This window comes from Patella vulgata, chromosome 8 (genome assembly GCF_932274485.2).
Source record: "Patella vulgata chromosome 8, xgPatVulg1.2, whole genome shotgun sequence".
NCBI lineage: Eukaryota > Metazoa > Mollusca > Gastropoda > Patellidae > Patella > Patella vulgata.
The window spans coordinates 54,045,130-54,066,261 of NC_065886.2; the positions used below are offsets into that span (position 1 = coordinate 54,045,130).

The 21,132-nt window shown below is 35.2% G+C and overlaps 1 protein-coding gene across 1 annotated transcript; it reads right to left on the reverse strand.

Moving 5' to 3' along the window:
• Positions 1–8,594: 8,594 nt before the first annotated feature.
• LOC126829951 (V-type proton ATPase catalytic subunit A) lies at positions 8,595–19,568 on the reverse strand. Its single transcript, XM_056102915.1, has 9 exons — positions 19,503–19,568; positions 15,866–15,959; positions 15,219–15,347; positions 14,009–14,098; positions 12,833–13,092; positions 11,842–11,993; positions 11,190–11,352; positions 9,154–9,262; positions 8,595–8,626 (listed from the first exon to the last, which is right to left on the reverse strand). Exons 1-9 carry the CDS (start codon positions 19,503–19,505, stop codon positions 8,595–8,597), a joined length of 1,032 nt encoding a protein of 343 aa, XP_055958890.1. The 5' UTR covers positions 19,506–19,568.
• Between the last annotated feature and the right edge of the window lie 1,564 nt (positions 19,569–21,132).

Consider the following 21,132-nt stretch of genomic DNA (forward strand, 5'->3'; position numbering starts at 1 on the left):
TGTGACCTCTATAGGGTCCACAACCTTGACATACCATATTTTTTACGCTATTTGAGAACGAAGGGCGGCCATTTTGTCTGTCAGTTTTGGGCCGATTCTCACGAAATTCGAGCTCAACCGTCCTTAGGATGTAACGGTGTTATAATAATACGTTTGATTAAATCGGATAAAAATTATGACCTCTATAGGGCCAACAAGCTAAAAACGCGATTTTATGTACAATCAGGGGCCATAATTCAGGAAGTTACGGTCCGATATGCGCGAATATCGACAGGAACCACGATCTTTGGGTTATAAACTTACATTTCAAGTTTCAAAAAAATCAGATAAAAATTGTGACCTCTATAGGGTCCACAACCTTGATATACCATATTTTTACGCTATTTGAGAACAAGGGGCGGCCATTTTGTCTGTCAGTTTTGGGCCGATTTTCACGAAATTCGAACTCAGTCGTCCTTTGGGTGTAACGGTGATATAATAATACGTTTTTTTTAAATCGGATAAAAATTATGACCTCTATAGGGTCCACAACCTAAAAACGCAATTTTTTGTACAATCAGGGGCCATAATTCACGAAGTTACGGTCCGATATGCGCGAATATCGAAAGGAACCGAGATCTTTGGGATATAAACTTACATTTCAAGTTTCAACAAAATCAGATAAAAATTGTGACCTCTATAGGGCCCACAACCTTGATATACCATATTTTTTACGCTATTTTAGAACGAACGGCGGCCATTTTGTCTGTCAGAACTCAGCCGTTCTTAGGATTTAACGGTGATATAATAATACGGTTTTTTAAATCGGATAAAAATTATGACCTCTATAGGGTCTACACGCTAAAAATGCGATTTTTCGTATAATCAGGGGCCATAATTCAGGAAGTCACAGTCTGATATGCGGGAATATCGAAAAGAACGAATTTCATTGGGTTATAATCATACATTTCAAGTTTAAAATAAATCGGATAAAAATTGTGATATTTCATACAATCAGGGGCCATAATCCATGAAGTTACAGTCCGATACATGCCAATATCGCAAGGAACCGAGATCTTAGGGTGATAAACCTATATTTCAAGTTTCATTGAAATCGGATAAAAATTGTGACCTGTAGACTGTTCACAAACAATTGTGGATGGACGTCCGGACGGACGGACGGACAGGGGCGACGACAATATACGTCCACATGAAAATGTGGGCGTATAAAAAGCCACTCAGACACCGAAAGGATTCTTCAGCCAGGGATAGTATTCTAAACAATTTTAACAGCATAAAGGGTTGAAGATTGGGGGTTTCTAGGCCATCGATTGAAAAAGTCTTGCTCACCCCCCCCCCCCCAACTTCTTGCTGCGATCGCCCAACCACGCTACTGGGGTGGGTTAACTCTTTCAGACTATTTAGTAAATTGCAAGTGGACTTCCTAAATGGGTAATTATCTCAAGATTAATAATCCAAAGGGTAATATTATTCAGATATATCCATGGCGAACAAATTCTTCGGCCTTATTTGTTGGCCTTCAGAAACAAAATGCCAATGATTATCAAACAGAATATTTATTGACATTAATAATTATATATAACATCTTTATTTTTGGAATGATTTCATCATATAGGGTGGCTTATAGACCCTAGATTATCTTCTAGCACTATTAACTGGACATAAGAGACGTAACACTGGATAATCTAATCACACAAGATATAAAGGATTTTAAACTTCACTCCATTAAAATTAGACCATAGTTTCATTTCTTCAAGAAATTTTGTGTTCCACTGATCAGAATTCAGGCATTTAATTCAACTTCGCCATATGAAAAAAAATTGTTTTATTTTTTATTCCATTGAATCAGATACATTGAAATAACTGAAATGAAATGGGGTTTAACGTCCTACTGTTCTGCTCCGAACAGGGCTAATGAAGACGGAACATTAAGATAAACAGAAAACGATCATGAACAGATAACCAGACCTACTTGGATCTTATGTAGAGAAGACCAAAGATATATCAAGTCGGAACGAAATAAAGATCTAATCTTAATGAGATTGTTTCATGATGGATTTCAAATCATCAATATAAAGATTAATATAGAAATGATAAAACGATTATATGAAACCCTTATGTCCCATTATAAACACACACTTAATGACTAGTCATTTACTGTTTAATATTTTATTTACTTCACACATTCATGTATTAAAAAGATTAGAATCTATGGACAGAGAGAGAGAGAAATGGAGTTCAACTAGGTCATTTCGGGACTAACATATGGTTCAATTTTATTTCAATAATTCCCTTGCGCGTAGGGGTCTTTAGCAGTGGGAGGAAACCGGAGAAAGCCCACCATTCCTACTCCGGGGATTCGAAACCACGTCAGTTGATTTAATGACAGACCTTATGATCCAACGCGCACATGCTAACCAGCGCTAACCATTGGGACATCTATGCTTGTTAACACAAAGAGGGAATTGTTACCATAATTCTGCCAAGATTTCAATTATAGGCCTTCTTTATGTTATCTATAATAACACCAGCACTGACCTACGGACATGTTTAAAATCAAATATCGAACGAACATCAGCTCTGTCCAAAACTCTAATCTGTTTTAAATCTTGAATGTGAGAAATGTCACCAGCAGTGAAAATTACACTATACCACAAAACATTCTTTGATATACAATATACATAAACATAAATAATAATAATAATAATATTAATCATATGTAGGAATAAACATACAGAAGTCTTGATTGCTCCAGTCCAAATTCTCTATTATTCAACAACGACAAATACTAGCGAGGATAAAACAGCATCCATTGTGTAGTCTTGATTGCCCCAGCCCAACTTTCATTCAACAACGACAAATACTAGCAAAGATAAAACAGCGCCCATTGTGTAGTCTTGATTGCTCCAGCCCAACTATCATTCAACTACGATAAATACTAGTGAGGATAAAATAGCGTCCATTGTATATATGGTAACTAGCCGTGTGGCTATTTGCTGGGAAATGTTGTCTCAATTTATCAGCAATGCATTCTCTATATTTCAAACAAATGATGAATGTTGTTCTCTTAACCAATTATAAGATGTACCTAAATCTCGATATGACCTTTGACCTGGATGTTATTTACTCAAGGCCAATATTTGGTGTAGTCGAAATGGAAGTAATTTGACTGAGACGATCAAGAGTTAATATAAAGATGACATTGTCAACAGAGAAGAAGAAATAACAAAGTATTCTTGAATAAAATGCTCATCACATATTGCAGTAATCCATCTAGTATATTTAATTCTATCTAGAAATTTACATGTAAATAATGACTTCAATAACAGTCACATTATCTATACAAATTTATAATAAATGAAACAATGTTTTATTTGTCTAAAATCTAAAACTATCTATTACTTTTATCTACATTAAATATCGATATGAAAGCCTGTATTTGACCTGTTCAGCTGTATTAGCCATGTATTCAGTTGTATTTAGATTCATTTTAACAAATAAAACCCTGAAACTTCGTGTTTTTATACAGCAAATCGTACCGATGTGTTACTGAATTGAGCATAAATATCATACATTATTTTGTAGTTAATATATTCTTAATAAAACAAATGACTTTCAATCTTCTATCATGCCAAGCTTTTCACAATCCAGCAGTTTATGCCAAGCTTTTCACAATCCAGCAGTCCATGCTGTATTTAAAATATATCCACGAGGATCACACTAATGTTTAAAACATTTTCAGCCAGACGTTAATAATATAATGGGAATATACGCAATATCTTATGGGAATTTAAATTTGTGAATTCAAGTATATGAATTTTAGTAAGAAAATACTGGTTATATTTTTTTTAAAAGTTTACAAGATAAACAGGCTTTACAAAGATTGTTACAATTTGTTCAGTTATTCTAATATTTAATCCTCTAAGTTACGGAAAGCTTGTTGCATTTCTTCATAAAGTTCATCGTAATCAGATTTGATTTTTGCCTCACCATCTTTAACTGGGTCCTGTAAGAATTAAGTTTTTGATGAAATACGAGACCATGTTTAATTTTAACCTCAATAGAACAAGGGCTGTCAGACCAATAGGTCATTTTGGGACAGGAAAAATGAAATGAAATGGGTTTTACGTCTTACTGTTCTGCTACGACTGGGCTAATGAAGATGGGCATACAGTGTGCTATCAGGGAAATTTTGCCTGCAGCCTACTCTTATTTCGAATTCCAACTGGTTTTGTTACGTGCATGCCAAGGTGTACACGGGACCTTGGTTTTCCGTTCAATCCGAACGACTAGACTTTGTCACTTGCCAGGCGATCCGTCCTACATCACTGTCAAGGGGTACCATGCCGACAAATACCGATGAACTTTCTCGACCAACGCAGGGTTAGTGAGCCAACATCCTACTCACTGAGCCCCCGTGGCTCCAGGCATGTAGGATACCTATGAGGTAAATAGGGCGACAACGAAGATGTTAGTCTTCTTTAATTAGTGTTTTATGCCTCTTGGGATTTAACTTTACAAAGTGGGTTGACTACATTTCTTTCCAATTGCTCTACAAATAGCAATCTGATTAAAACACAGATCCTAATTCGTTTCCTTTATTAAAGTTCAAAATTTTGTTGTACTTGTCTTTACTACACTAAGATCTGGAAGAGTTGTTAAATAACCTGTGTTCTGGTTGATGTGAGGGATTAGCCAATGAAACAGTCTGTTACGGTGAATTTTTGGAGTGAGGTGCATGGAACTGTGGGTAACCCACTAGAAACATCAACAATGATTGGTTGATCAAATGTCTGATGTCATAGGGTCAAAAGCCGCTCATATGACCTCTGACGCTACAACTGGTCAGATCTTCATGTAGTAAAGGCCATCAAAAGTATAAAAATCGAAACATAATATAGATCTGTATTTTAATCAGATTGTACAAATCTATACATAATGGTTCCTAACCCTAACCACCATGCCCCCCACTACCACTTCGGCTTATTCGTAAAAAGCTTACCTTAAATTTCATACTACTAAGTTTATAAAGAATATCATTCATTTGATCTCGGATTATTGCGTAGGTTATTTTATTCTCACTCTGTGCCGTACTTTCAACAGCATGACGAGCCATATCATAAAATGATATAATATTTTTTAACATTCCTGTTGTTTTATAGAAGGGACAGAATCTGAAAATAAATAAATTCATGAATATTTATAACATATGTATTGATGCATATTATCAAGCGGACGTTCACCAAGACAGCAGCATTTCTACTTGGTCTTCACGAGACCATCATGACAACAAAACATTTTCCTTACCAGCCCAATGTTACGGTTGCCACAAGAAGGTGGAAGCAATCTTGTAAAATCTTTATATCTCAAGTTTTGGTGAATATTTTCATTTAAAACATGATCGTATGTTGATATTTTTATAAAATTTCTAGCTATATTAACGAAATTACCTGTCATAAGGTGTGTATCTAGCTATAACGAGATTACCTGTCATACGGTGTGTACCTAGCTATAAAGAGATTACCTGTCATATGGTGTGTACCTAGCTATAACGAGATTACCTGTCATATGGTGTATACCTAGCTATAACGAGATTACCTGTCATATGGTGTGTATCTAGCTATATTAATGAGATTACCTGTCATATGGTGTGTAACCATTTTGTTGAAGGAAATCATCTTTAATCAGTTTAGCGACTTCAAGAGTGATTTTATCAGATTCAGCTAAAGACCCCTGCAATACAAAAATATACAAGTAGAGAAATAAATAAATGACGTTTTAGTCGAGTGTTACTGGTTAGATTAGATGTAACATCTCTATAAGTAAGTGCAGGAGGACCGCACTACACACAAAACAAAAATCTACAAGATAAACCTGTGGACAAGACAGAAAATAGACATTGCACCAAATAAACAAATATCAAATCAAGTGAATGGATCCGGGGGCTAGCCGTAAGCGTCCACTGCGCTGTACAGTACCAGGCCTGTAGTGACACAGACTTCACTCAAATTTGAAAACAATCAAAAAACAAAAAAGACGTAACAGAAATAATGTGACCAATCTTGAAAGTGGTCGTCTCCTCAATGGCGATAGTCTGCCAGTTGACGTCACGAGTTAGTAGAACGTCAAACAATTTTAACAATAAGGGCGAAAATCCAGATAAAATCTCGGAAAACGCTAAAATAATAAGTGTAGTGATATTGATATTGAATGATATATAGATCATTACCAACACTAGGAATCCGTTTAAAGTAGTGGGATTTATTAACAGTGTTGATAATTATTGTTACACAACAGGAATAAAACATATATTATTATTATTCTTTAAGTGATACAGACGTTGTTTTGTGCTACATTGATTTTACCAAACAATATCCTACCAGTGACCGATTACAGTTAACGGGGGGGGGGTCCATATAACGGGAGATAACGGGGCATAATGGGGGAGCTCCAGATAACATAAAAGATCTAATTAACGAGACACAGGGATTCACAAGATAACTTTAAGGACAGAACGTGAAACAGATCCAGCTGAATAACAGCCATACTGTTCCATTCCTGCTATTATAAACCAAATTATCTTACTTTTCCGACCAACTGTACAATTTCCGATAAATCTTCTTCTTCTTGTAAAATTTCTTTACACTGTAATGACAAACAAAAAATGTTTTTTTTTTATGATGGCAAAAGGAAATTGAGATTTAAACAGTGAGTGGAGAGAGAGAGAGAGAGAGAGAGAAAGTTTAAAGTCCACTCGACACAAACTAGGTCATTTTGGGACTAACATGGTTTAAATTTTATTTCAATAATTTGCTTGCGCGTAGGGGTCTTCAGCAGTGGGAGGAAACCGGAGGACCCAGAGAAAACCCATGAGGTTGGACAGTGAGTGTAGAATATAACATGATATAAACGTTTCACTTGATCAACATTTTACCCACTCATTTCACTCATTTGATTTTGTCATTTTTCAAATCAGGGATATAAAATGAAATAGGGTTTAATTTTATACAGAAACTCGGCTAATGAAGACAGATATAAATGAAATGAAATGAGGTTTAATGTCCTACTGTTCTGCTCCTATACTGGGCTAATGAAGACGGGCATACGCCATACAGTGTGCTATGAGGGAAATTTTGCCCGGGCAGCGGCACTATCGCCTACTCTTATATTGAATTCCAACTGCCAAGGATCTTTTACGTGCATTCCAATGTATACACGGGACCTCGGTTTTTCGTCTCATCCGAAGGACTAGACAGCTTTCCTTGTCAGGCCCTCCGTCCTGCATCACTGACAAGGGGGAACCACGCCGGAAAATGAAGACAGATATATATATAGTGTGTTATGAGTGAAATTTTAATGTGTACACGGGACAAATTCTATCAAAACATATTAAGCTAACACACATCCTCCAAAAACAAACAACTTTGATGGCACAATTAAAAAGATAAAAGAATGATTTAGAAATTTACCTTAGTTCTGAGTGGTACGAAATCAGGGTATGTTTTATCATAGAATTCATCTAAAGCTCTCATATATTTACTGTAACTAATCAACCAATTAATAGAGGGGAAATGTTTACGTTGAGCTAATTTTTTATCCAATCCCCAGAAGACCTGTACAATACCTAGTGTAGCAGATGTTACAGGATCAGAGAAATCACCACCAGGTGGAGACACACTGAAATAAATACCAATAAATATGAACTTATTAAATTAAACATACATTATGTGAGATTAGATAAAAGAGTTGACTGTTCTCGCTAAGATAGTTAAAAAACAGATAACGTAAACAGAATATGCTGATAATTTCAGTCAAATTGCTCGACTCTAAACCGAGATATTAGCTTTTGAACTTTAGGCTAGCCTTCATCATCATTACTAAAGTTGGTACGATAAAAAACAAAGTCTTGATTATCGATTTTGAAGTTAAATTATCCATCACAAAATGTATTCAAATCCAGTAAACATTGTCGGCTGTGATGGCATTAAGAGTTGATTATGGTCTGGATAAGTTAATTAATGTCTAATTAATAATTTAGATAACACTTCAGGCCTAAAGAAAGACCTGCAATTGGCAGATTTAGCTCTTGTATAATGTTTGTTTAAACAAATTGAGAAATGAATACATGGAGCTTGATGATTGATAAAATAAATATAACATTACTATATATAATGTGCTCAAATGTGTCAGTAAATTTCCTTATTAACGTCATAATGCTGTATTTTACAATCAAATGAACATAAAGATAAAATAAGAAAACTTACGCTCCTACAATACTGACAGAACCCAGTCGTTCTGGATTACCCAAACATTTTACTCGTCCGGCTCGTTCATAGAAAGAAGCTAAACGCGCTCCAAGATATGCAGGATAACCAGAATCAGCCGGCATCTCGGCCAAACGACCAGAAATTTCTCTCAAAGCTTCGGCCCATCGTGATGTAGAATCAGCCATCATAGATACATTGTAACCCATATCACGGAAATATTCAGATAGTGTAATACCTTAACAAGAAAAATGTTTATATTTAATCAGAGACAGAGATAGAAATATTCAGATAGCGTAATACCTTAACAAGAAAAATATTTATATTTAATCAGAGATAGAAATATTCAGATAGTGTAATACCTTAACAAGAAAAATATCGTAAATCAGGTTGTAAAAAAATTGTAATTCTTAGATATCACTGAAAAAGGGCTGCATTTTTATTCAAAAAAGGACTCATCCTCAGTCATTCTGGTACATTCACTAAAGTTATTCCGTCCTTAATCACTGACAAGGGGAATCACGCTGGAAAACCCGAGGTACTTTCACGGCCAATACTGGCAGCGAACACATGACCTCTGAACTAGCGAGCCAGCATCTTACTCACTTACTCACTGTGGCTCCCTGTCACTAAAAACCAAAATAGCTAAGGTAGATAATTTATTTCAATAATTCCCTTGCTCGTAGGGGTCTTTAACAGTGGGAGGAAACCCATAAAGTTGGACAGGGAAATCGAAACCTCGTCAGTTGACTCAATGACAGACTTTGTGATGCAGCACCCACACGCTAACCGTTCTGTAAATACTGATATGCCTTTCACAATACTGCAGCTGGCAAGGGATTCAAACTCCCTGAAATAATGACGAGTACACGCCCATAAGTAAACTTACCTGTATAAATAGAAGCTTCACGAGCAGCTACAGGCATGTTAGATGTATTGGCTACTAGAGCTGTTCTCTTCATAATACTCTCAGGTTTACCTTCAACTTCCATAGTTAGCTACAAAATTTATTACATATATCAATATAATTTTCAATTGTGAAAGGCTAGAGATAGAGAGAGGAAATGGGGTTTAATGTCCACTCTACACAAACTAGGTTATTTCGGGACTAACATATGGTTTAATTTTATTTCAATAATTCGCTTGCACGTAGGGATCTTTAGCAGTGGGAGGAAACCGGAAGACCCGGAGAAAACCCACGAGGTTGGACAGGCAACCCTACTCCTTGTCACGTACAACCAGGGATTCAAAACCACGCCAGTTGAATCATTGACAGGCCTTATGATACAGCACACACATGCTAACCATTCGGCCATCCAACCCCCCAATTGTGTAAGGCTAGAGAGGAGAATTTTGACAGGATAGTCGTGTCTTCACCTACTTATCACTGAATTTCAACTGTCATGGGATCTTTAACATGCACACCAACTGTCATGGGATCTTTAACGTGCACACCAACTGAATGACTAGTCAACGCTTTCCTTGTTAATCCCATAATAGGCACTACCCCTGACAAGTGGGCTCAAGACTTGCGAGGAGAATCATGTTGTGACAGTGGCAATTCTAACTATTTCTCACTGAATTTCAACTTTCATGGATTTCGAATGACTTGCAAACAAATTCCTTGTTAGTTCAACAGTGGAAACTGTGTAACACTTTGGTCCTTAAGACAATATTGGTTCTTTGAAAAATTGTTGTTTCACTCTGTCTATAGAGTCAAATTAAACGTACTTAATGAACGGAAATATATAACTATACATAAAAAACAGTGATATTTTGGTAAAATCATAATCACTGTCAAAATATCCATCAAATTCTATCTGTTTATTGACCTATGGTTGGTAGACCGAATAAGGTCATGTTTCCTCCTCTGGTCTTGTGAAATAAAGAGGTTTATTCCATATTTGGGATGGAAATTAATGTCAAGGTCAATCTAAGACGTGCAGAAATTAGGGGGTTATAAAGGAGGGTGTTGAGAGAGACTGGTCAGAGCTCACACAGATATTCCAAGGAACCTTCAAAGCAATTCCAGCTTAACAATAAAGTTGTAAGGATCATTTTATTCTGTAGTGTTATTACGATCACTAAGAAAACAAACACAACAACTGGACTTAAAAAATGACAAGGTTTTTTTTCTGCTCTATTACAGGTTACACTGAATATGTGTATTAATTGTAATGATGTAAAATCGATACAAGATTATAAGGTATGTTATGATTTATATAATAAACGATATGATATATGAAGATAATTAACAGCATGTGTGCTTGTTATGTTTAGTATGGTAAAGAGAACATCAATAGTTTTCCCAGAGGCATTCATCTGTAATCAGTAGTCAGACAAGACAATAAACTTGGCTTAACTTACATCATAACAACTCAACTTCATGCAGTATGGGTTAAATTAGTTTTACACAATTTTAGTGACATATTGTCTGATACAGTATTTATTTTTGTGTTTTTATTTTGATCAAACATGAGTTATGCAAATGCTAAATCTGCCTATTATAGGTTTTTCTTTAGGCCTGAAATGTTATCTAAACTATTAATTAGACATTTATTAACAAAATAAGAAAATAATCAACTCTCGATGGCATTGGATACTCAAGATTTTAACTAGATTAGAACGGTCCGCCAATTAAAAAATTAATTTAAAAATGGGAAAGCAAGGCTAAGTCTCGAATATACCAATGTCTTGGTTACCACAATTCACACATCTTGTCAAAACTACAAACAGTGATAACTTGGCTCAGTATTTAAATTTTCAGTATTTTCATTTTGCATTATCTATTTTCGAACTATTATAATAAGAATGGTCAGCTCTTTATCTAAATCTTACAGAATGTATGTTTAAATGACACAATATTATTATTATTATGAATTAACTAACCGGATGGTGAGCAATGATTATTATGAATTAACTAACCTGAGGGAAATCTCTCAATACTTCAGACATCTCATTACCTCGTTCTCCACAACCAACATAAATAATAACATCACTGTTGGAATATTTGGATAAAGATTGAGAAATAACAGTTTTACCACAACCAAAAGCTCCAGGGATGGCTGTAGTTCCTCCTTGTACACATCTAGAAATAGTAATAGAACATTTATCTAATTACCCTATGGTTAAACACTTTTATAAGAGACAGAGATATGAAGTTTAACGTCCGCTCGACACAAATTACGTCATTTCGTGACTAACATATGGTTCAATTTTATTTCAATAATTCACTTGCGCGTAGGGGTCTTTAGCAGTGGGAGGAAACCAGAGGACAAGGAGAAAACCCACGAGGTTTGATATGCAACCCCACTCCTTTATGTTTACAACTGGAGAATCGAAACAACGCCAGTTGACTCAATGACAGACCTGATGAAATAGTGTGACGGCCATCCAACCTCCTGCTCTAGTTAGATACAAATAATGATGAGTGCTGTACATGAGCAGGGCATGCTTACCCTTCTCTAGAACACTTGATGCCACTTCTCATTTAAGACGTTTACACAGCTAACAAATCCTTGCTCTTGTATCACTTAATATGCTGGACAGAATTTTTTCAAAGTATTAATATACTTACGGAAAGAGAGCATCGAGTACTCTTTGACCAGTTAGTAGAGGATAGTTAGCAGCTAGTTTTTCATTAACCGGTCTCATCTGACGTACAGGCCATACTTGTAACATGGTAAATTTACTCTTCTGTCCGTCAAATTCAGTTTCCAAGATTACATCCTTAAATACAATATTAATATAAATATAGACTATGTTACCTGTATTGTTGGATATATTACCTGTACAGTTGAGAAACCTCACCTGAGCTGTGGTATTAGAGTTAATATTCTACAGGTAAAAATTAAAATAAAGTAGATGGGCTTTTTGTTACACGTTGAAATTTTGCCGACTCAATCAAATTCTGGTTATCCATTAAATGACTAGAATTTGAATAACAAACAGTGTCAGATGAAATCTTAGTTCAAATTGAAATGGAATTTGAACTAGGAATCCTCAAACTGTAAAGATTTCAAAAGGATTTGTTTATGCTTTGCTTGGTAAAGTCTACAGTAATAAGTTGCTGTTTATAGATTAACGACAATAAATCTATGCTAATCATGTTTAACTATAGGTAGGGGTGGGCGATCTAGGTGACAAGTGTTATCTAAGGCCATTTTGGCTGCTGAATGCGAATCCGATGAGATTTTTGGTATGCAGCCATTTTCAAAATTGTCTTTTTTCCTCATAAAAATAAGGAAATACTGAAACTATTTGCCTAATATGTTCTAATGTATATTTTCATAGGTTGATACAGAGGAATGATGGTTATACTAAAATTGTTCTTTTTGCTATTTGTTTCCAAAAAACATTTTTGACACCCATATTGAAAATAGTCACTGAACAAACCTAAAATGAGGTCACATACTAATAATCTCATCGAATTCAGATTCAGCAGCCAAAATGGCCTTTAGAAAATACTCATCACGTGGGATATCAATTGCCCACCCCTACAATAGCAAATACAGCGTAAATTCTTATACAATTAATTAAATATTTTACAAAATAATTGTACTACTTACATTAATATCATAGTTTCCTGGTTCGGCTATATACGTTACTGTTCCTTTAGCTTTAGGTGGTAGCATTACTTTATGTTTAATTAAAATATTCTCGTAGACCACACCATATATATCACCTCCAGTAATATGACTACCGACACGGACATTCAGGGGCTCAAAATCCCATTTCTTGTTTCTATTTAAAGCTGGTGTATTAACACCCTTAGGAATGTAAATACTTTGAGTGAGATCACAAATATCTTCTAATGGTCGCTGGATACCTGGTAGAGAATAGAAATGAAACTGGTATTATATAACAGCTAAATCTGCCTATCTGGGCCTTTAATGTTCTATAAATTATGATTTAGACATTTGTTAACATGACAAGACCATAATTAACTCTCGATGTCTTCTGATGCCTCTGATTTTAAGTCGATTAGAACGGTTCGGCAATTTAATGATTAAATTTAAAAATGGGGAAGCGAGGCTAAGACTCGAATGACCAGTACAGTAGTTACGATCAATTAACACATCTTGTCAAAACTACAACCATTGATAACTTTGCTCAGAATAAAGTAATTTGAATGAAATTTTCAATATATTCATTTTACATTATCTATATTGAGCTATTATAGCGAGAAATGACAGCTCTTTATCCAAATCTTATATAATGTATCTTTAAAGTCTTTGATTAATGATATTTGTTAGAACAACAGATTGTTTCAAATAAAATGGCAAGGGGGACAACTATAATGACATGTGCTTGTTACAACATAATACTTTATAGTCTGAAGGCTCAGTGCGGAGGGGTATCCATCAAATGGGCACAAAATCAGACCCAACTTTTCTATAGTAATATTTCACGTAGAATACGATACCATTTAAAATCTATACCATTTGATGGACACGGGCCTATTAGGGAAAAGTCTTACTGTATCGCTAACCAGAATGTACGTAAAAGTCACGCCAATTTGGGAAATCATTAACCAATAGACTTCTTCTCAATGTGATTAATACATATAATTAATATATTTTGTTCTAAAACTTTATGGACTCTTAGGATCCAACCAACTCCAAACAACATGGTTAACAGACATTTCACAACATTTTCTAAAGGCATCAGAGTGTCGATGTCAGTTAATTGCAGACTCCATTAAGATATGGTTGTATAAACAATAAAAGTTATACTGTACTTACCATCAAAAATACTACCCATAATACCAGGACCAAGTTCAACAGACAGTGGTTTACCTGTTCGTAAAACAGGATCACCTACCGTAACACCAGCTAAACAGGTGGTTAGGGAAAAATATCATATATATGTACATTATGTCACAGAAAACATTAGAAAAGGTAACCTGAATGCTGGACAAACTTTCTCTGGTCAAATAATAAAAACAGGTATTGTCTCTTCATAACCAAAAAATGCCGAGTATTTTCTTCATTACTTTATTATCCTATCATGTGTGTAATGCAGAACGGCCAACAAATTTTTTCTGAGCAATAATTTTCTCCTACTTTTCTTCAACTTGGTCAGCACGCTCCCTAGCTCAACTTGGCGAGTATGCAGTACTCAATCATAGAATTACACACAACACTCCCCAACTCAACTAGGTCAGTATGCAGTAGGATCAGACACACAACACTCCCTAGCTCAACTTGGCGAGTATGCAGCACTCAATCATAGAATTAGGTCAGTATGCAGTAGGATCAGACACACAACACTCTCCAGCTCAACTTGGCGAGCATGCAGTACTCAATCATAGAATTAGGTCAGTATGCAGGAGGATCAGACACACAACACTCTCCAGCTCAACTTGGCGAGTATGCAGCACTCAATCATAGAATTAGGTCAGTATGCAGTAGGATCAGACACACAACACTCCCTAGCTCAACTTGGCGAGTATGCAGCACTCAATCATAGAATTACACACAACACTCCCCAGCTCAACTAGGTCAGTATGCAGTAGGATCAGACACACAACACTCCCTAGCTCAACTTGGCGAGTATGCAGCACTCAATCATAGAATTAGGTCAGTATGCAGTAGGATCAGACACACAACACTCTCCAGCTCAACTTGGCGAGTATGCAGTACTCAATCATAGAATTACACACAACACTCCCCAGCTCAACTAGGTCAGTATGCAGTAGGATCAGACACACAACACTCCCCAGCTCAACTAGGTCAGTATGCAGCAGGATCAGACACACAACACTCTCCAGCACAACTTGGCGAGCATGCAGTACTCAATCATAACTAGAATCACAACGCTCTACAGCACAACTTAGTCAGTACTAAACAGCTAGGATCAGACACACTAACACACTAAATATATTAATAACAAAATTAATAAATAAATTTGTCAGGAGCAGCCCTGATAAATATAAGTATAATAAAAAGATACAAGTTTCTTCATAGACCTGAATCGTGGCCATATCACCTTCAAGACGAATAATTTCACCTACCAGTTCAAAATGACCGACACGTACCAACTCGTACATAGCAGCTCCAGACATATTCTGGGCCACCACAACTAATTAAATAAAAGAATTTAAATTAAATACATGCGGAGAAATATAACATCAACCTTTCGATGCAAAATGCAGCATGTGCACAAGCTTTCCTCACTTTGTTTTCCTGCTAATAGAGCTTATGCCAGGTTGCCAATATCACGATTCGTGCAGCGATTGAAATCGTGGTTTTAATCATGGTGATCCTATCGGGACTTATCATATATTGAGGTCATTCGTGGCAATCTTGTCGAAACGTATCTGAACGCATCTGCACGTACCAGATCGTGGACTCACTATGGACAATCCTATCGTAGCACGTTGCATGGCAGTGGGAATTTAGCATTACAATTTATATGCTTTATAGTATCATGTGATTTATCGGTGATAATATTTAACCGAATTTCAGAATATCAGGTAGAAAATAGTTTTAATTGTATCTTTAATGTAGGTTCTATAGCAAGTTTGTTGTTAGGTGTAAGAAAGAATCATTATTTCCAGTTTCTGCCACTAGTTTAAACAGTGGACATAAAATACTCACCAGGACCTGAGACACCATAGACATAACCATATTTAGATTCTCTTTCTTCATCCCTTATCTTAGGAAGACCACGAGTTCTATCCATTCCTCCAGCCTATAAAATACAATTATATAAACTTGATACTAATATTACAAGATGGACAAACCTACATTAAAGATAAATAATAACATAAATATCCTATCACTGAATATATGGACTTATTAAAATCAGTGCTAACATTTCATTCTGTTACTCCTCTTACTCTAGTGTTATACTTTCACGCTTGTAGGCTGCGTGTTCAATCCCTGCATTTTAAGGGTTTAAAGGGTTCGATCCCTGCATTGGCCGAGAAAGTTCATCAGGATTTTCAGATGTGGTTTCTGCTTGTTGGTGCAGGATGGAGGGCCTGACAAGGACAGCTGTCCAGTCGTTCGGATGGGATGAAAACTCGAGGACCTGTGTATACATTGGCGTACACGTAAAAGATCCCTTGGCAGTTGGAATTCGACATAAAAGTAGGCCATAGTACTGCTGTCCAGGCAACATTTCTCTCATAGCATACTGTATGGCGTATGCCCGTCTTCATTAACTCAGTCGGAGCAGAACAGTAGGACGTTAAACCCCATTTCGCTATATTTTCCCATGTATAAAAGATTTATGAGATACATGTAGATAAAGAGACAAGCTAATGTTCTTGTATTGAAGAAAAGATTGGGCATGTGAACATGGCTGTATCTAGTTGTAAACTATTTTATCAAACTGTTATCTATACTTTACATCATAACCTGGACAGAGATATTGTATAGTAACTTGTTTATCACTCTTACATATAACCTAATGGGTGACAATGCATTTTAGTGCATGTATAACACTATATGTATTATACAGTAAATCTGATAAAATAACTGTCATGGCCGTCAAACAGGCCTGGAAATAACGGCTTTAGATGAACCTGACAAAATGTCAGGCACTAATGAAATAGTTCCTGACATTTTCAACTTAGTGCAGACCATGTATTAATAATATCAATAAAAAAGACAAATCAGTGCCAGACAAAATGACAGGACCAGAGGTTGAGTGCCTGACAAAGCCTGAATCTGTGCCTGACATTGTCTGTGACAGGTGCCTTATTTTCAGGCTTGTCGTCAAACTTTCAGCAGTTTCATGATTTTGTCCACAGGCTAAATGTTAGAAAAGGTGAAATGTTTACAATTTCTGATTGTTTTCAAGTTTTCCTATCTCTTCAAAATATACATGCCCTGACATCATCTGTACAGTGTATATCCAAGTAAGTAATGTCCAAACCGTACAACTGTCTAATGAAGAAGGGTATACGCCATGCACTGATTTATGAGGCAGATTGTGTCCTGACAGTGGTATTACTGCCTACTCATACTTCGATTTTACAACTAGCAGAGACCCTACACGCCATGCACTGATTTATGAGTCAGATTGTGTCCTGACAGTGGTATTACTGCCTACTCATACTTCGATTTTACAACTAGCAGAGACCCTACATGTATGTCACACACCACAATGGGAACCATGCTAGCAAATAACAAGAAACTTTCTCTGCCAACCCCTGGGGTGGAATTAGGGATCTCCTGGCTAGTGCACCAGTACTATATACCCTCCGAGCTACCATGGCTTCCAAAAATATTTAATTTGAAAGCAAAAAAAAAAAACATGAACATTTTGGCGACGGAGAGACCAATGATTCAACAATTTATTCCAAATTTTAACAGCCAAACAAATAAAATTAAAATTTTTAAAAATGGACTAATGCCTCTTTAAAGGTACATGAAATTTAAAATGAGTTGAAAATGAAAATAGATCTGATATGTTACTAGGAAACTGTTTACCCAAATAGAAATCTTATTAAACACAAGGTACAATTTTATGGATACACAATTAATGCCAATTACTAAATGCCAATCAAAGAAGAAATCTTATTATATAATGGTTAAATTTTTTTAAGGCAATGTTAAGGCAACCAATTTTTTGTATGTTTTTTGCTGGTTTTGAAATGCTTACACACAATTTAAAACAAGACATGCAAGATAAGCACACATTTTTCAAGCGATGGACAGAGAACATTAAAGAAAAAGCGATTTATCGCACAATCACAGGTGATAATCCAGGAAGTTATGGTCTGAAATGCACGATTATCGAAAAGATCTTTGGGATATAAACATGTATTTTAAGTTTCATTAAAATCAGACAAAAATTGTGACCTCTAGTGGGTATAAAATGTGGGCGTATAAAAAGACTTCGGGTATCTTACAGTAAAAATTCTAATTTATCGTATTGAAATATTAATTTTATTAATGCTATTTCGAAGTTTCATTCTACATTGCACAATACATGCATACATATCAGTAATTTAAAAAGAATTCCTTTGAGCATTTATTACCAATATTCCTTTACCCTCCCAAAATTTATCTTCCCAAAAGTTATTTATTACCGATATTCCTTTACCCTCCCAAAAGTTATTTATTACCGATATTCCTTTACCCTCTCAAAACTTATTTATTACTGATATTCCTCTACCCTCCCACAATTTATTTATTACCGATATTCCTTTACCCTCCCAAAAGTTATATATTACCCATATTCCTTTACTCTCCCAAAAGTTATTTATTACCAATATTCCTTTACCCTCCCAAAAGTTTTTCCAGACATTTTTAAATTAAATACATATAAATACATGTACATGTAATATAAAAGTTTATCCCAATAATAAATAAGAAAAGGGCTGAGAAATGTGCGATATCATATATTGTAGATGTAGTTTGCTTATTTAATCATGTGGGTCTATTCATGTCTGTTTGGTTTTTAGCTCTCAAGTCTATTTAAATAACTGCGTATCCTGGTACGTGAACTATTTATTGACAGTGCAAAAACTCCAATCTTTTCCCGGTAATATAGTGATTATCAACTGAAGGTGACCTACAATATTATTCTTGTTATTATTTAAGAAATAATGAAATGTTTGGGGTAGATTTAATTATAATAAAATAATGCAAAAGGTTTTTTATAATATTTGATAATATCGAATAATAATTACAAATGAATCTTGCCATCTGAGGAAGCATAAATCAATTATTTATATTTATATGTTAATAGTTCTGGATGAATAATTTGAAACTTGAATAATCATTACAAATACAATAAAATGTTGATTGAAGCATATAAATAAATACCAAATATTATGTACAATATTATTATTTGTCATGTGGACATAGCTATAATTAACTTCAACGGTGGAAGGATAATTTTTACTAAAGGCAAAGGGCCTACACTCGCGCTGAATGTAAAGAAATTACTGTAATATGAGATGTTTTTTGGGGACCTTATCCAAAATATGGACACCTAAACACGAATAGAAGCAGCCGTACATGTGTATACAAAAAATTCGGTTATAACACCAAACTAGAATCATAAGTCACACGCGAGTCAAGTGACATTGAGACATACATAATCTGGCTAATTAGTCAATTCATTTACTGATTACGATGCAAATAAATTTCTAAAAATGGTTCAGCACATCTAAAATTCACTGAAAATAAAAAATTAAGAACGAACAGCTGTCAGTTCTACAATAAAGTATGTGAAAATTGATAATATTTAGGAAACAGTGAAGATGTTACAACTCACCATTTTGATGTCTTAAAATCATGTGACTTGTGTACAATTCAACGCATGCGTATTTAATATATTAATTAGCTTCCGGTTTGAGGGCGGGAAGTTGCACGTTGGAGATACAACTCGATTTATTTTGGTTTATTGACGACAACAAAAAGGGCAACTTACCAAAATGACAAAGTATTATGGCTGTTTGTTTTCTTATCAAGTTATATTGACCTTTTGAGTCCATCAATAACTATTATATTTATGTTAATTTAGACTGAAATTATGTGAGGAGGTGTACGATTTGTCATTATTTTGGGAAAGTCCCTCCATCGAGTTGCTAGGTTCTGAGAGTTAACAAAATAAAAGAATCAAATTTATTTCCTTGATTCAAGCTGTATTAGTCAGACTATATCTCTAACACAAAATGTGATGATATTATTAACTCAACAAAGATAATGAATATGAAACCTTGGCTTTCCGATGTGGTTTCTCCTTGACATTACAAGGACAGCAGTCTAGTCATTCGGATGTCATGAAAAACCGAGGTCCAGTGTACACAGTGGTGTGCACGTAAAAGATCCCTTGTCAGTTGGAATGCAATATAAGAATGGGCCGTAGTGCCGCTGCCCGGGCAAAAATTTCCCTCATAGCCCAGTCGGACGTTAAAACCCCATTTCATGTCAATTGCAATCAGATGATTACATGATGTTTCGATCCCGTAACATTTCTAACTCAACAAACATATGGCCTTGACGCTTTGGTGTAGGTGAACGACTTGGGACTCAAGTAACCCTAAATAACATTTTATAAAACAAAAACATGCAGGTAAAATTTACTGTTAGTCATCAAATATAGCATGTATATGACATGTTGTTTAGGCCTACAGAGGAACTGTAATATTTCTCATGTTGATTGTTTACTAAAAGAATGATTTATATGTCTTAAGCTCGAGACCATTAAACAACTTAAAATACAGACACTTGCACATGCTTTGCAATGAAATACGTCACTCGAGTTCAATATTTTACCAAGTTATGCTTGGCACATTGGCCGTACGATTATTTGAAATAATGGTACTCCAACATCAAAGGATGACGTCACATCTGTATTTTAAAAACAGTTAAGTAAGCCTCAACCATAATCAGATTTAGTCTGAATCATGGTTTATGTTGAGTATGATAGGCCACGGGACCGAAATGTTGTGATACCAATATTTATGAATCGAGATATTAGCAATTGAATTGTAGGCCTAGCCTCGAACATCATTACTAAAGTTGGTATGATAAAAACACAATGTCTCAATAATCCATTTTGACGTTAAATCATCCATCACAAAATGTATTCAAATCCAGTAAATATCGCAGGCTAGCGTTGGCATCCGGAGTTGATATGATCTGGATAAGTTAATTAATGTCTTGTTAATAATTTATATAACATTTCAGGCCAAAAGAAAGACCTGCAGATTTAGCTCTTGTATAAATATTTTTAATTGTATCAAACCAATTCAGTCATTATTTTGTAGAATTCAAGTTTTGTGTTTTTTTGTTTTCAGAGGAAGAATAGAATTAGGAGATATTACACAACACAACATCAAACAACTGAAACGCTTAAATCAGGTTGTTTTTCCTGTTACATATAATGATAAATTCTATAA

Bases quoted from the DNA above. Each gene is read 5' to 3' on its own strand.
- LOC126829951 (XM_056102915.1), bottom strand. The intron at 11,994-12,832 runs GTAAGTAGTACA...ATTGTATTTAAG, and splicing joins CAGGAAACTATGATATTAAT to GATGTAATCTTGGAAACTGA. The intron at 9,263-11,189 runs GTTAGTTAATTC...TAAATTTTGTAG, and splicing joins TATTGAGAGATTTCCCTCAG to CTAACTATGGAAGTTGAAGG.